We start from the raw sequence: 17,573 nt of genomic DNA, 5'->3' as shown, positions 1-17,573 counted from the left end.
CACTTCAAAGTCAAAACCATCCCAAACCACCATAAGCAGCATCAAAACCACCACCTCACCCTCAGCGGATTCACCACCACCGTCAACGTCCCACCATTACAGCACCCCCATCACCCAAGCATGAAAACCACCGCAAAAGAAGATATATTACGCTATCGCTACTGAAAACCACAACGGGTGAAAATACCCTAAGCTGCTACATCGTGATGCCAAAGATGACGCCACCGCCCTCAGATCTCCAAACACAAGGATGACGCCACCGTTCACTTCGTTTGTGTGTGTTTGCATTTCAGTGCGGCAAACGGGGTATGCGTTCAACAATTGGCAGGGTCAAGTCCACATCGTACTGTTGCTGGTCGACGATGTGATGTTAACCGCGCCGGTGATGGCGTCGCCTCCATGTGGTTCGTGGCTAGAGAGAGAGGTTAGAGAGAAATAAGAGGATGAGGGTGAGGGTAATTCGATTTTGGGATATCGCATCGTGCAGCTAGTCGTCGATGGTGTGATGTTGTGGTTGCACCGGTGTCGCCTCCAGTGTAGTTCGTGGGTAGAGAGAGAAAGAATAGGGTGATGATGAGGGTTAGGGATAAATGGGATTGGGAATGCGGTCGGGGGGAGAGGGTAAGTTTAAGTTAAATTAGATTTTATTAAATATAATTATTCAAATCTAATTATCACCTGATTTTTGAAATGAAATTTAAACTTCTTGTTTTTTGAAAATTAGTCTTTAAATATAGGTTTTCAAGTAATTTTCCCTTTAATTAAATAGATTAATTAAATATTGGATTGGGTCAAGCCAAACCCGTTTGGACTTATATAAATAACTGATTGAGGTTTACAATTTTGTAGGAAAATTCATTATTGCTAGCACAAGAAAATAACCCTAGTCCTACAATCTTATTTTCTGTGTGGATCACCGTTGGAGGCTAGACAATTAGACAGCTGTGAGAGACGGAACCAAATTGTTGGAAAAAAGATATGGCAAAGGAATTTGCAAATCTAGAAAATGTACATTTTTTATCACAATTTCTATCTAAACACAAAGAGATCCGTGGTGGAAATCGAAAATTGTTTTAATTTTCCGCCGCGCATGTTAAGTAGATTCCCAACAGTGGAGATGGTGATTTGGAAGATCATCCTGAAAAGTTGTTACACGTAAGTGGAAGTAATGGTAAGTAAAGGTTGAATGAAGTGATGGAAAAAAAAAATGGAAGAAGGATGGTTGATGATTAGCTTCTCTGCGCCGAGGTGCTCCGTGCGCACACGGAGCTGTTGCTTCCGTGCGTACACGGAGCTAGAGAGAAATAGTGGGAAAAAATAAAAAATAAATAAACAACGTAGCTTCGTGCGCAGACGGAGCTAGAGAGAAATATTGGGAAAAAATAAATAAACAACACTTACACAGACAAACAAATCCGGGGTAATGTAACGTCACTTGCAAGAAGCTAAATGTGTGACTGTCACTTTCACTCTAGTTTCTAACTTGATTAACCATAACCGTAAGCTCCCAGGAAAGCACTGACGCGTGAAACCAAAATTGTATAAATTATAATATTAAATAAGTGAAAAAGGAAAGAAAAGTAAAAAATTTAAGAAAAATGATGATTAATTCAAGTGAAAAAAATTGGAAAAGTAAAATTCATGAAACAGAAAATAAATGATTACATGAAAATACAATAAACATATACTTACCCAGAAATTAGAGAGATTCTGATTTAAAACGTTTCTTGAAGATATGTGACCATAAAACTATTCTTCTTGGGTTGTATAAAATGTGGGTGATGGAGTTCATCATAGCGTTGCAATTTTGGCCAGAATTGGAGGTATGGCTGTGCGTGCAGATAAACTTTTGTGTCAGATTTTGAAAGTATGAGATTGCGGAGTGAATTTAAATATGACTCTAAATTTAGAACTGGTGAAGAAAGAGAGAAATATGGGTGGTTGTGGTTTGAGGTGGGAGTGGGAGGGCGTGGAATGGATGAGAAGTATGGTTCATTACGTGAACAAATGTAGAAAAGGTTGTGTCAGATTATGGGAAAATTGAGGCAAAACAAATTTAAAAAAAAAAAAAAAAAAAAAAAAAAAAAAAAAAAAAGAAAAAAAAAAAAAATTTGGAAAAAAAAATTAAAAAAAAAAAAAAAAAAAAAGAAAGAACAAAAAAGATGGTGATGATTCAAAATGCTGACACATGTCCTGACTTTTATAGCCTCTTTTATATATGTAGGACAAAAATAGAAGAATTAATATGTTCAGTAGTCGAACTTACAGTAGTAGTATCATATAATGCGATTCTATCTGCGTTATCGGAGATTGTAGTATTTTTGTTCAAATACAGTATTTTTCAATTTATCTGTCCATGCCAACTTGAGGAATTTTTATGGGATTGGAAAATAGAAGCAAAGTGGTTGAGAATTGTAGGGAGTCTGGAAAAGATAAGAACTTAGACGTTGATGCTTTTAAGTGAGAGAAATTTTACGAGAGAAGAATTGTGAAGACTTCTGAAATGAAGATTTCACAATCTAATGGAAAATTTAAATGCAGCCCAACATTAAGGGTCCGTTTAATAGAACATTTGAAAAGTCAAAACTATTTATAAGAATAAAAAAACAGTTTTTATATACTTCAGTAAAAATTTTAAAGTACTTGGTCCAATTAAAAAAGTTTTACAAGATTTTTACGGAAGTTTCAAAAAGCTTTTCTTCGAAAAACAAAAACATAAATCCTGTCAAACGAGCCATATCAAAGCTAAAATACAAGTGATTAGTGAAATTGTAGCAGGTTGATGGAGGACAAAAATACAAATCTCATCACACGACTCTTATTCTTAATGATATCCAAACTTGTCTAATAAAGTACATCGAACACAGAATCAAAGTGCAGGAACATGTACTCAATCCCCTCGTGCAGTCTGAAAATTTTACACGTTGAAAATTCAAATCTGAATAAAAGGTTAAAAGGACTAAGAAGTCATTACCTACTTAAACTAAATAATTTAACCAAGGCTCCTTAAAACACCAAAGTTTAACATGCCTTCATCAATCTTTCTTTTGCACCTTTGCAGCAACTTGTTCTTCAGTTAATGGTAAGTAATAGATTCTGGGGGTGGATTTGGTTTTCATGAACAAGTCATCTAAAGTAAGAGTTGGGGGATCTACTTCTTCCGGAACTGTTAATGGTGCCCGGGATAACCGCTCGTTCAGTCTAGGTGCACCGGAAGCAGGAATATCCCGTGATAAGGGATGTCGACGCTCGGACTGCTTGTTTGGGCCCTGTTGGCAAGGTTGTGCTGGCTGGCTTGGAGTCTGTATTGGAACCACTGAAGGGCTCGTACTTACAGGAAGCGCAGCAAACTGTGAGGGAGACTCGATTCGCTGTTTCACTTCTTCGGGATCAACAAAATCTGCAATCAGGAGCCGCCCTACATTTGTTGGCCACTGGAGGTTGTAGACAGCATTTCGAGTCTTGATACTTTCCTCTACTGTAGAATACTGCAAAGTCAAACAATTGGACAAGGTCACTTAAATAACCGTACTATATTTTATTATCAGGTGTCGACTAACATTCCACTAGCCTAAAGTCATAAAGATGTGATATTCTGAAATTCTTCTCATAAGTTTGAACCATTTTACTGCAACAGTTGGATCAATTAAATTTGTGCAGTTCAAACAGAGGCTAGAGCTCAAGGATATGGTGCTTACCCCATTTCAAACAAAACTAGCAAATGAAAATAAACACAAATAAATTTATGGAGAACAAAAAGGAGCAGGTTGAGAGGGGGAAACAGAGTTAAGAGAGAAGAGAGAGGCAGAGATGGGGTACCATCACATAACAATGGGTCTTGATCTGGTCCATCCAAAAATTGCAAACTTTACCGGTTTTGCCCAGAAGCTCTTGAACAGCTTTTAATGTGAAGGGGCGCAGAAAGTTATCAATTCGGAGTGAATTGGTGGGTGTTTTGGCTGATGGTGGTACTGCAATTTCAAAATGAAAAATTAAGCACTTATAATACTCAAACTAATGCAACTGGAATTACCAAACACGTATTTGATATGCACTAACCAATGCGTTCCTTTGGTGCATCTTGCTCGAGTGCAGAGTCAGGTACAGCAACATTCGGCTTTTCTGAAACAGCCAAAAATAAACTATTCGATGTTGTAGTAACCGAAACTCCTGAGCTTTGTTGTTCTGGTACTTTAACATTTTCACTATTCCATCTACGCTGTCTCTTTGGAGGCGCATTCTCATCAGCTACAGCTGCTTTTACCAAAGACCATTTACACAGCACAAGTATGAACACCAAAATTTACTAGAAATAACAAAGTAATATACAGTGGATTGGTCATTGTCTTATCTAGTGGGATATGATCGTATAAAAAGCAGTTTTAAACAACAGGACAGCTAAATTAAAATAACAAATACATTTGAACGGAGATGAGAGCAATTGTTATTTAGTTAAACACCACATAGCAGCTCAAAAGAACAATCGTACAAAATAACAGAATAACAGCAAAAAATGACAACAGAATACAATTAAAAAGAACATATGGAAGCAATTGCTATTTTGATAACAACACATAATTTTCAATAAAAAAAATAACTTTTAATTTGATTATCGTCGTCAGTAATGGAAATTATATCTTCCTTTAGTTTTCTAAATAGAGAACTGCACAAATGCACACTATAGTTCATGCGATATGTACTTTTTCTCAATTGATTACAAACAGAATTTCATAGGAATATGGCGAGATTTCACTTTGAACACATAGCTTGTAACTTTTCAATATATTATAGCAAAATTGTTACAACCTCTTTTTGGAAATTCATCTTAAACCCATTTCTAAATATTGTAGTGCAAGAATATAATAAAGCTCACTCCATCACTTAAAATCACAATGGCTCTAAATTACAAGAATTCACTTTAAACAAATCAATTATTTTCCAGTTTCTAAGGCAGACTTTTAAATCGTTCTTTATTCCAAAATCTTGATAAAAACCTTTATTAAATATAGCAAGATTCGTGTACTACATTCTCTTGAGGTTACTAGATGTCTTTTAATCACCACACTGCTAAAGGTCTGAAGTTTAAAGACACCATCACTATATGTGTTCCACTGTACAAATACAGGCACTTAATCTATCTTTATTCCAGAATTTCAATAATTTTTGTCTATCTTCCATAACAAGCATATTGACATGTAGTCTAGCAAATGAAATCTTCTCTATTACTTGCATAAAAAATAACTAGAAAATGGAATCTTTCAATTCTATCAAATTATTGGCTTCGTCAATAGAATATGGATGTATATAAGATAGTGAATAATCAATAATGAATAGCAGTATTACCTTGAAACCTTCTCTTATCGGAAACAGAAGCCATCTTATCCTCATTTTCATCAAAAGTTTCCAACTTGTCTGAAGGAATATCAGAAGCAGTCTTATTCTCATTTTCAAGAGAAGGTTCCAACCTATTAGTATGCATAGCATCAATGCTGCCACTTTCTACTGTACCAGAATCATCCATTGGCTCAGCCTTTTTGCTAATTTCAGCAGCATTTTGATCAGAGACAAAGTGCCGCGCCTCCGATACATCCTCCTCCATGGAATCATCAGCTGAAGATTGCTCTAAATTTATTTTTTCCAGGTGATCCCCATCAGGGACTTTTGCATCAAAATCAGGTGATTTATTGTCTAAATGTAACGAAAAGCAGAAAAAAGGGGGGGATATGGGATCAGTTCATATAAAACGGAAAGATGATTTATTAAGGCTACAAAACCGTACCTTGTGAAATTCCTTTCTTCGTAGAATCAGCAAAGCCAAATTTCTCTTCAGCAGATGATTCCATCCTTTCTGGCTCAGCCGCATGTTCTGGACTGCTATATTTTGGTATGGTCACATGAATTAGCTTATTATCTTCCCCTACGTTATCTGAACTGTTAATATCTAAATTAACATTTTTATGGCTAACTTCCATGATTCTAGATTTTTCATCATCAGCTTCTCCAACAAAACCCTCATTAACACCTGTCATTCTATCATCCAAGCGATGAAAAATGTCATGGTGTGAAAATTTTTCACTGGACGATGGTTGCATCAGTTCTGTCCTAGCAACTTCTGGTTCTAATTGGACATTATCAGCATTCAAATTATCTTTTAGTTCTTTTTTTTCATTAAATGACAAAGTATCAGTAGAAATTGATTCAGATTTCACCTGAAACTCTATATTAGAGCTGACCTCATGCACCTGGTTGCTTGGATAGGACACCCCATGCAGTTGGTTGCTAGTGTAGGACACGTTGCGTTCAGTATCCATCTGCAAAGGCTTGAAAATTTCTTTATCCACCTGACAATCCTGGTTTTCTATTGATCTCTCTCCAGATAAAATTGACATTACGCAAGTGTTGTCACCATCTACCTTAGTGTTAAAATCCTGAAGTGTTCTATCAGAGGACGTGATCTGGGCACTCACAGCCACAGGTAAAAAGCCAATGTTTACCATCCCTGGTTCCTCAACAAGAATATCATTGCTCTTGCCCTGTTTCAGAACCTCGGTCCCAGACTCAACTTTGTTGTTTTCAAGTGCCTCCTTACTGGATGACTTCAATATGTCATTGTCCCCTGTAATATCACCGTCATCTAGTCTTCGTTCGCTGGGCATTGTCAGATTACCAAAAGCCACATTAGCAATGTCACTGTTCTCCATGGAGGCCTCTATATCTCTTGGTTCCCCAACCAGAACAGCATCATTGTGCGATGTCTTCACAATTTCATCCTCTTCAAGCTTATTGCTTTCATGTGCTCCCTCAGCAGAAGTGGGCTGGGCTATGGTTTCATTGATAGTGCTATTAGAATCAACAGGTTTACTCTCCTGATCTAAAATATCACCTTTTTGTATGTCTAAAGTTGCCCACTCATTTCGAATCGCTTCTTCTAATCGTTTTACCAAGTCATCCTTCAATCCAGTTATCTTCAGGTTTCGTCTTTTAAGCTCTTCCTTCAACTCAGTCACCTTCCACTTATTGATTGGACGGTTATCAAGGATAGGGTATTGAGTTGACATATTTCCCACTCATCAACCCTGTTAAAAAAAACCCTATCACTGACCAATTCATGCAGTACCTCTATGAGTGACTTAAAAATATCCTTTACAAAATAATATAAAAGACTCGGTTGTGTTGCGTTACAAGAAAATAAGAAGCTTGAAGCAAAAGGTCAACAAGCTAGCAATTCATCTCGGTAATAGAATATGACACTACACCCTAAATTCGCATCAAAGCACGTTGCTAAATTTTGAATGTAAAAGATTCCACAAAGAAATGAACCCACCTTAATATGATTAATAAACGCCGAAAGAGATATATTTAATTTTAAGTTTCTCATTAGGCACACTCCAGTATACTCAAATATGAATTAAAAATGGCTTCAACCAGCAATCACCGAAATTAATTAAATTAATATTCCAGAGCAAACATGCTGAAAACCTTGAATCTTTATTTGGTAAAAGGTCATCGCTCCATTTATTTCCCAAGTAAACAATATGAAGAGTAAGCTTTTCATCTCTTAATAATGTAAATGAAATTTACACAATTATCGATCACATGCATTCCGGTCCGCCACAAAAAAATTATAATTTTGCATACACTATTAGATGCACATTTGTAGGTTCCATTTTCAAAAATAAATGCCAGATGTACAGAAATTTAAAAAGAAAATGTCGCGAATACTCACAAGTGCAGAAGGAGCAGAAAATGAGAGCCTTCGTTTCTCCAAACCACTATAAGGAAACCTAATTCCAATACAACAACAAACCGGTTGCTGGATAAAAAAAAAATCTATTAAAATACAATTCAAAACAAAATCTCAACCCCGTAGAAAGAAATTTTATTGAAAAACACTTGAGATAAAATTAATTGAGATAATTAAAAACAGCACGTCATATTATGAGGAAAATTCCATTTTTGCCTGGGAGGAAAAGAATCAAAGAAGGAATAGGAGAAAATTAGAGTTGAAAGTGAATAGGTTTTAAATATTTTATCAAATTAAAATTATATTTATCTAGGGTTTCGACGTTTCGTAGTGAGGGAGAAAAGGTACATAAGCATGTGGAGAGATGAGAGATAATCGGGCGAAATTTTGCCACTTGGAGAGTCAGATCTTAGCCCGAAAAATTATGCGGCATACGGATCCACTAGATAACTTGTACAAACAAGTTTGTTCACAGACTTAGGTCCCGTTTGGTATTCATTTTTTTCAAAATGTATTTTTATATTTCTTTTTTTAATCACACATTCTTTATTAAAATAATATTACACATAAATCAAAAAAATTTCCTTATTTTTCAACCACACATTTTTCATCAATTTACTATTCAAAAATGTCTCCCAAACACCCTCTTAGCGTTTGTTGATTTAAAAAACTATTTTTAAAATTATTGACCTAAATATTATCGATACAAAATTTGTAAACTAAGTTTGTCAATTTAATTTGTACAAAAAACATGATTCAAAATTTTTTTTAAAATGATTTTTAAATTTTTATTTTTACAATTTACTTTTAAAAATTAAGATTTGCCATTTGTGTAGGGAAAATCCCAAGTTTCACCAATTCGGTCGACCGAACTTTTTTGAAGTCCGACAAGTTTATGAAAAATGAGGAATCCGGTATTCTCGATTTCAATACCGTATATGCCTTTTGTTCGGCAAGATGATATATAACAGCAAGTTACAGTCGTACAACTAATTGGATAATAACAGAATGAACAACAAATCAACTATTGAATTTACTACAATAAATAACAGAACGAATAATTGAAATTGCAGGAAATGAAATTTCAAACTGAGGCCTGTGTTACACACGGTTTCCTTAAAACAGATTCGCCCCCTCACCGTCCGTACTTGAGGTTTAAAACAAGCATCCGTTTCTCAAAATACAATGGTAAAACCAATAACTTTCGAGCACCGCAGAAACCACTCTGGCGAACTGAACTAATGCCTGAACTACACTACCACCAAGACAGAAATGCAGAAAAGACAAAACTCTATGCAAATGAATTTCTTGTATATTCTAAACTTGAAAGATTTTGCTTTAGTGTATTGAAATGAGGAAAATGAGCCACTATTTATAGGCTAGGCTACCATTAATGACAATGACCTTTGGAGTTTTTCATCTTTTTCCTATGTGGGACAACTTCATTTTTCCCGCATAAACTCCCTTTTGAGTAACACACTTTGAGCCTCAATTTCTCATTCACAAGAGCATCATTTTTGGCAAATAAGTATATGATTTTGATGTACTCATGGAGGAGAACACAAATCAACTTTCATCTTCCAAATTGAACAACCGGATCCCACTCAAAACTAGTGTCAAAGTCGGCCCATAACTCAGTTTTTTTTCCAACAATTCCCTACATGAATGAAAATTGGGAGCGACTCATGCATGTGACACATGACAACTTACGAATGTGACACATGATGACTTGGAGATAGTTCAACAGTTGAAACCTGCATAGGATAGGTAGGTGTTACCCTTTGAACCTTCCCTTGTGAAAGTATATTTACTTCACTGGCTGACCAGTAGGCGCAATGTCCTTGAACTGTTCTGTCGTTTATGTAAACGATGATACACTTCACACAGGATTCTTCCTAACACATTTCAGTTCTTATTATTATGTTCGTTTTGGCCATGAACATACGCCTGGTTCTGTGAAAGTTCACAAGAATTGCGCCCCACACAATTTCCTTAGAAGCAGCCCCACTTCTCTCTCATATAGGTGATTTCTTATTACAAGTAACCCGCATTACTTGGCTCGATTTTCGACGCATAAGAATCATTAAAAGCCTATTGCCTATCCTCCATCTTTACGGGCATCACTGTCGCATCACAGGAATGGGCAGGAGGTAATATCCCCCACGGTGATTCTATCAAGTTTTTACAATTAGGTTGTCCCTTTGAATCTAGATCTTGGGATCTCCAGTCAATTAGGTTGGGTTTTCCTTTGTATTAACTTATCCATTCAAGGGTTTAAGTCTCATTCCTCTCGATGATTTCTCAACTAACTCTCTATTTAACCCTTTGGTTAGCGGATCCGCAATGTTATCCTTTGACTTTACATAATCAATAGTGATAACTCAAGTTGAGAGTAGTTGCCTAATGGTATTATGTCTACGACGTATATGTCTACACTTACCATGATACATGTTGCTCTGTGCCCTTTCAATTGTTGATTGACTATCACAATATATACAAATTGTTGGCACAGGCTTTGACAATCTTGGAATATCCTCTAAGAAGTTGCGTAGCCACTCATCCTATTCACTACTTTTATCTAGAGCTATAAACTCAAATTCCATAGTGGATCTGGCTATCACTATTTGTTTAGAAGATTTCCATGATATAGCTGCACCTGCTAATGTGAACACAAATCCACTCGTGGACTTTGAGTCTTTTATGTCGGATATCTAATTAGCATCACTATATCCTTCAATGACCGCTGGATATCTGCTATAGTGCAGTCCAAAATTATGAGTATATCTCAAGTACCTTAGTACTCTTACTATTCCTTTATAGTGATCAGCTCCTAGATTACTCGGGTATTTACTCAGTTTGCTCACTGTGTAGCTATGTCTAGTCTTGTACAACTCATCAAATACATCAGATTTCCAATAGTTCTCGAGTATTCTACTTGAGACACACTTTCACCTTTGTTCTTAGATAGATGTTGACTCGTAGCTATCGGGGTTCTAGCCATTTCAGTATCATCTTTACTGAACTTTTCTAGGATTTTGTCCACATAATGTGACTGGCTTAGAACAAGACCATCCGATGTTCTTGAAATTTTGATTCCAAGTATAACATCAGCTAGACCCATGTCTTTCATGTTAAATCTCGAATTTAACATGGTTTCAGTGGATTTGATCACCTTATCGTTGCTGCCAACAATAAGCATGTCATCAACGTAAAGACATAAAATGACATAGTCATTTTCAGTGTCTTTAACGTAAACACATTTATCACACTCGCTGATCTTAAATCCACTCTCCATCATAACACTGTCAAATTTCTCATGCCATTATTTTGGTGCTTGTTTCAAGCCATACAATGACTTCACCAATTTACTCACTTTCTTTTCCTGCTCTGGAGACAAAAACCCTTCGAGTTGTTCCATATAGATTTTTTCATCTAAATCTCCATTCAAGAAGGTAGTCTTAACATCCATTTGATGTACTTCAAGATTTCGCAAAGCAGCAATCGTAAGTATCATACTAATGGATGTTATTCTCGTTACTGGAGAATATGTATCAAAGTAATCAAGGTCTTCCCGTTGTCGGTAACCTTTTATTACCAACCTGGCCTTATACTTTTGAATAGTTCCATCTGCTTTCATTTTTTGTTTGAAAATCCACTTGTAGCCTAGTAACTTCCTGGTGGAAGATCCACTAGCTCTCATGTATGACTTTGTAGGATAGAATCTATTTCACTTTTAATGGCCTCTTTCCATTGAAATCCTTTCGAGGACTTCACAGCCTCTTGATAGTTTTAAGGTTCACTTTCTAGCATATAGGTCAGAAAATCCGGACCATAAGATTTTTTTGTTCTTTCCCTTTTGCTACGTCTAGGTTCAACCTCAACCTCCTCTTCTGGTTCTTGGTCCTGACTATGTTTAGTCATAGTCTCATACGTCCGTTTAGAAGAACTTGCCTCTTCTTCGGACCTGCATAGAAACACATGTTCAAAGAACGAAACGTTTCTCGACTCCATTATCGTGTTTCTGTGTATATCTTGGATTTTAGATTCATACACGAGAAATTGATAAGCACTACTGTTATGTGCATATCCAATGAATATGTAGTCTACAATTTTTGGGCCTATCTTCACCTTCTTTGGTGTTGGGATAGTCACTTTAGCAAGACACCCTCACACTCGTAAGTATTTATAGGAAGGCGTTCTTCCTTTCTATAACTCATAAGGGGTCTTCTCCATTTTCTTTCGGGGTACCTTATTCAAAAGGTAATTTGCTGATAACACAGCATCCCCCACATGTTTTGAGATAATCCAGAACTTACTAACATCGGATTCATCATCTCCTTTAAGGCGCGATTTTTCTTTTCAGCAACACTATTTTGTTGCGGTGAATACGGTGCAGTGGTTTCATGTATGATTTCATGTCCATAGAATTCAGCAAACAGTGCTTCATACTCACCACCTCGATCGCTTCTTAGCACCTTAATTTTCTTGTTAAATTGATTTTCAACTTCATTCTTATAAAGAACAAATTTCTCTATCTCTTCATCCTTACTTTTTAGCAAATACACATAGCAGTATTTCGTGCTATCGTCGACTAAAGCAATGAAATACTTGTTGCCACCTCTTGTTTGTACAAATTTTAAATCGCATATATTACTGTGAATTAAATCAAGTGATTCCGTATTTCGTTCAATTGACTTAAAGGACGACCTAGTCAATTTTGCTTCAACACAAGTCTCACACTTATATTTGGAATCAACATGAAATGCTGGTATGCATTTCAAGTTAACTAGCTTACGTAAAGTATCATAGTTAACGTGTCCTAGTCTACCATGCCACACATTGGAAGACTCAAGCAAGTAAACAGAACCATTACATTGAGTTTAAACATTCCATCGAAAATATAACCTTTTTCGACAAACATTCCACTTTTCGACAAGATGACCTTGTCTGACTCAAACACAATACGGAAAACCATGCTTATTCAAAAGCGACCCGGACACAAGGTTCTTGCAGATTTTCGATACATACAGCACGTTGTTGAGAGTCAGCTCTTTTCCCGAAGTCATCTTCAGACCACTTTTCCTTGGCTCTTGATTTCAGAAGTTGCTCAATTTTCCATGAACAACTTCTCTCCATTCTCCACTGCTTCAAAAGCAATAAATAACTCTTTATCAGAGCACACATATCTCGTAGTTTCGGTGTCAATCCACCATTCTTTTGGGTTAGAACCCACCATATTCACTTCAGAAATGACTGCTGCAAGACTCATCTCCGACACATCATGTGCCATGTAGTCAACCACATTTGCTTTTTTCTTCTTCTTTGACAATCTGCACTCTGAATATTTGTGGCCTACTTTGTCACAGTTGAAGCACTTTCCTTGAAATTTCTTCTTAGGAATGCACCCTTTTGGTCCCAACTTGATCCTTTTTTCCATCGGATAGCCCAGCTTTGATTTTGTAGTTCTTACTACCTTGACCATGTTCAACAATATTGGCCGCACCAAGATTGAACCACTTCTTTTTGGAACTCTTGTTGTCTTCTTCAATTCGAAATCTAACTATCAATTCTCCAACATTCATTTCCTTTCACTTGTGTTTCAGATAATTCTTGAAATCTTTCCAAAAGGGAGACAATTTTTCAATGATTGCAGCCACTTGGAAAGTTTCACTCAGAATCATCCCTTCGGCATGAATTTCGTGAAGAATCACTTGGAGTTCTTGCACTTGACTGATTACAGTTTTGGAGTCCACCATCTTATAGTCCAAGAATCGGTCGACGATAGATTTCTTAGCCCCGGCATCCTCAGTCTTATATTTCTGGTCCAAAGACTCCCACAACTCCTTAGCAGTTTTCATGGTGCTACACACGTTGTATAGCGAATCTGCCAAACTGTTCATGACGTAATTCTGGAATAAGAAATCCGAGTGGTTCCAAGCATCAACAGCACTGATTGCTTGAACATCCACCTCACCCTCTTAGAGTTTTGGAGCACTTTCAGTCAAGAATCTCGCAAGATTCAAGGTGGTCAGATAGAATAGCATTTTCTGTTGCCACCTCTTAAAATTCAAGCCGTTGAATTTCTCCGACTTTTCCCCATGGTTAACCGGTACATTAACCGGAACATTAGCCACATGTTGGCTCACAACACGACTTGACACTTGAGCCACAGTCTGAGCCATAACAGAGCTAGGCCCTGCGGCCATAGCTGCACCCATAGTCGAACTAGGCCCTGCACCCATAGTAGAACCCACAGCTTGAGTTTGGATACCTACAGCTTAGGACACATCCATGTTGGAATCCATGTTGGTGGAACCGGTTGCCATTTCGTCTTCTGAAAGAACCAAACAACAAATTAGTTTCCACAATATAACAAGTATAAGAAACTAATCAGTTCAGAAATAATCAATATAGGAAACCAATTTTTCCTTTCTGAAAACCTGTTTTGAGCTTGCAGGGAAAATTTCAAGTTTCACCAGTTCGGTCGACCGAACTTTTCTGAAGTTCGGTGAGTTTATGAAAAATGAGGAATCTGGTATTCTCGATTTCAATACCGTATATGCCTTTTGTCCGGTAAGATAATATATAACAACAAGTTACAGTCGTACAACTAATTGGATAATAATAGAATGAACAACAAATCAACTATTGAATTTACTGCAATAAATAATAGAACGAATAATTGAAATTGTAGGAAATGAAATTTCAAACCGAGGCCTATGTTACACACAGTTTTCTTAAAACAGATTCGCCCCCTCACCGTCCGTGCTTGAGGTTTAAAATGAGCGTCCATTTTTTAGGATACAACGGTAAAACCAGTAGCTTTCGAGCATCGCAGAAATCACTCCGACGAACTGAACTAGTGCCTGAACTACACCACCACCAAGACAGAAATACAGAAAAGATAGAACTCTATGCAAATAAATTTCTTGTGTATTCTAAACTTGAAAACTTTTGTTTTGGTGTATTGAAATGAGGAAAATGAGCCACTATTTATAGGCTAGGCTACCAATGGCAATGACCTTTGGAGTTTTTCATCATTTTCCTATGTGGGACAACTTCATTTTTCCCACATAAACTCACGGAGGAGAACACAAATCAACATTCATCTTCCAAATTAAACAGCCGGATCCCACTCAAAACTCGTGCCAAAGTCGGCCCATAACTCATTTTTTTTCCCAACAATTTGTACATAAAAAACGTGGATAATGGATTATATAATATGATATAGAGGGAAATGATTGAATGAAAAAGTTGATCATATTTTAAACTGACAAACGATATAATGTTTATGTGACATTATGTAAATATTGATGTACATGTAGTAAGATTCTAAAAATTATAATGCTCAAGTAGAATTAGACACACTCACAGTTTAATATGCATATATTGTTGGAATTGGTCAAGCATAGGAAAAGTTACCTTTGTGTCAATTTCGGCCAAATATTCAAACTTGATTTGATGATCAAATTACAAATGTAAATAAACCAACTCATTTCACTCATCAAGTAAATCATCATGATATATTTGAAACTTCAAAACTAATTCCGAATTAATGAGAAATTGCTGTCCAAAATTGAGAGAAAATTAGAGGAAAACAGTTTGGATTTTTCCAACTCTGTCGCTCGCTTATCGCTCGAGCGAAAAGTTTCTGTTAATAATTTGACGCTGGCGCTTGAGCGAGATGTCAGCGATAGACTAGCGATAATAATTGATGCTTCCCTTACGTTGCAAAGTTCAATATACAACACTTGACCCACAACCCCTCATTCTCTATAAATAGGATTCTTGGGACGTCCATTTTTTCATCTCAATGATATACGATCATAGCATAACATTCTCTTTTCTTTCTCTACCGAAATTCTGCATAAACTTCGCATAAATCTTAATTTTCTTCATTCATTTATAAAAAGGAGTAAAAGAAATCTAGTTTTGGTTAGCTAATCTTGTGTTTTTGAGTGCTATTAACATAAGAGGATAATCGTTATATCTTGGGAGTTGATTGTCATCATCCATGTTGCGGGGCAAAATCGATTTAAAGACAAATAGTTTTATTCTTGCCTCGACTTTGCATTCATTTCATTTGATGAATTTGCGCGCGCGCGCGCACACACATATATGTTTATATTTATATTTTTTTTTTGAATATTTTCTTTGTTTCCTTGCCATTATTCTATCCAATTTACGGTAAGTTTGGTAAATTAAAATTTTGATTTATAAAATCATCACTCAATTAATTTTCCAACATATATCATAATGAGAATTGTGTAAATTCGTGTATGATGTGCAAGGAGATCATATGCGCTATCAAAGTCACTCACGATTCAAAGTTCATAAGTTTGTCGAATATACCGAGTTCGTATTTATCCCCATTTTTAAAAATTCATTTTTGCTCAAACTCAAATTTAACTATGTATTTTATAAGACTCATAGCTTTTCTCAACTCTTTAATCACATATTTTATCATTTTTTTTTATTAAAATTTACTAAAAATCTAATCGTAATCTAAACCAAATAAAGGCCAATAGTATAGAAGTGTTCAAAGATTATTCAAGCAACATGAAAATTATGAATAACCATTTCAAGAATATTAATAGTTAAAACAAGAATAACGAATATTCAATGGGCCAAGACCATATCCTAGGAATGTTTAGGTTGTGCCACTGGGGCTCCCCAAGTTCGTTACAGGGTTAAGCCCAAATTTTCAAAGAGAAAAACCAGCACAGACATTAAAGCCCAATAAGATAAGAAATTGTTCAAACGTTTTTTAGTATTGACAGTTTCACTTATAATGTAACCATGTAAGTAAGGGGCATGATGAGCTCTTGATCCGGGGCCATAAAAATTTCAGAGATAGCTCGTGTCTCCATTGACTTTTCTCGATCATTAAGAGCCCGTTTAACACGATTTTTATTTTTTACTTCTACATTCTATGTAAGAGATTTTTGAGAAAATCTTAAAATCACTCTAAGTCAGCTCCCTATAAAAATTAGAAGAAGTATTTTTGAAAAATGTCCTCGACTAGGAGTAACTGGGAGAAACTAGTGCATTCTTGACAACAATGAACTACTAAAGACTAAAATCTTTCTCCCATTTCCAGTGCGCCATCAAATTCCTTTCATAAAAGAGTTATCGACCCTAAATAATGCTCTGCTATAAATATGACCATCGATTTTTTTATTAGTACTTACTAAATAATAATTTTTAAAGGCAATTTTTTTAGGTCCAATAAAAAAAATGATCTTTTTCAAGTATTTAATAAATTGGCTATCCTACCATGACAAACTGACTGGTTGCCCAGGGGTTATGTCGCTCCCCCTATTAGGGAGGGCGCCTACGGCACTCAGGAGGCGCCCCCATTACTCCCCTTAGACAACTAAGGGGCTTTAACCTTAATAAATATGAAGCTCTTACTTGGTCTTTATTTGACCCTCACTTTATTAAGATATTTCAAATTTATTTTTAATCATACATTTTATGAGTTTACACTTTCAATCACACATTTTACCAAAATATAATAAAAAACTTGTTTTTACTAACAAAACGGGAGCTCAATATTGACTTAGTGTGACAATTGATGTGGACTTTATAGTTAACATACAGAAATACACATTGATGAATAAATCTGGAAATAATATTTTGTCGTTTGAAAGAGAGTCAAATTATGCCAAAATTTTTAAAACAGGGGTTTTTTCAAAAAAAATAAAATAAAATAAAATTGTTTAATGCAATTTGAGACTATTTAAAGGTGGTGGAGATACTCACCCCGTTTGATGAGAATTAAAATCAGATTTTTAATAGATTTTGATAAAAGTTATTTAAATGTATA

General features: G+C 35.9%; 1 protein-coding gene across 2 annotated transcripts; it reads right to left on the bottom strand.

The window, feature by feature from the left end:
- Positions 1–2,779: 2,779 nt before the first annotated feature.
- LOC111408895 (SAFB-like transcription modulator) lies at positions 2,780–8,127 on the bottom strand. Of its 2 annotated transcripts, none has more exons than XM_023038725.1 (6): positions 7,727–8,127; positions 5,780–7,076; positions 5,344–5,688; positions 4,060–4,257; positions 3,820–3,971; positions 2,780–3,488 (listed from the first exon to the last, which is right to left on the bottom strand). In XM_023038725.1, the coding sequence occupies exons 2-6, from the start codon at positions 7,056–7,058 to the stop codon at positions 3,036–3,038; spliced, it is 2,427 nt and encodes an 808-aa protein (XP_022894493.1). In that variant the 5' UTR covers positions 7,059–7,076; positions 7,727–8,127; the 3' UTR covers positions 2,780–3,035. The 2 variants fall into 2 exon arrangements, with proteins under 2 accessions (XP_022894493.1, XP_022894494.1); XM_023038726.1 differs by having other exon boundaries at positions 4,060–4,254; positions 7,727–8,124.
- Between the last annotated feature and the right edge of the window lie 9,446 nt (positions 8,128–17,573).

This window comes from Olea europaea, chromosome 14 (genome assembly GCF_002742605.1).
Source record: "Olea europaea var. sylvestris chromosome 14, O_europaea_v1, whole genome shotgun sequence".
Classification (NCBI taxonomy): Eukaryota; Viridiplantae; Streptophyta; class Magnoliopsida; order Lamiales; family Oleaceae; genus Olea; species Olea europaea.
The sequence above is the reverse complement of the archived record's forward strand: the minus strand, read 5'-3'. Positions and strand labels throughout refer to the sequence as shown.

Bases quoted from the DNA above. Each gene is read 5' to 3' on its own strand.
- LOC111408895 (XM_023038725.1), bottom strand. From the start codon at position 7,058: ATGTCAACTCAATACCCTATCCTTGATAACCGTCCAATCAATAAGTGG. The intron at 4,258-5,343 runs GTAATACTGCTA...CTTTGGTAAAAG, and splicing joins CGATAAGAGAAGGTTTCAAG to CAGCTGTAGCTGATGAGAAT. The intron at 3,489-3,819 runs GTACCCCATCTC...TTGACTTTGCAG, and splicing joins AGACCCATTGTTATGTGATG to TATTCTACAGTAGAGGAAAG.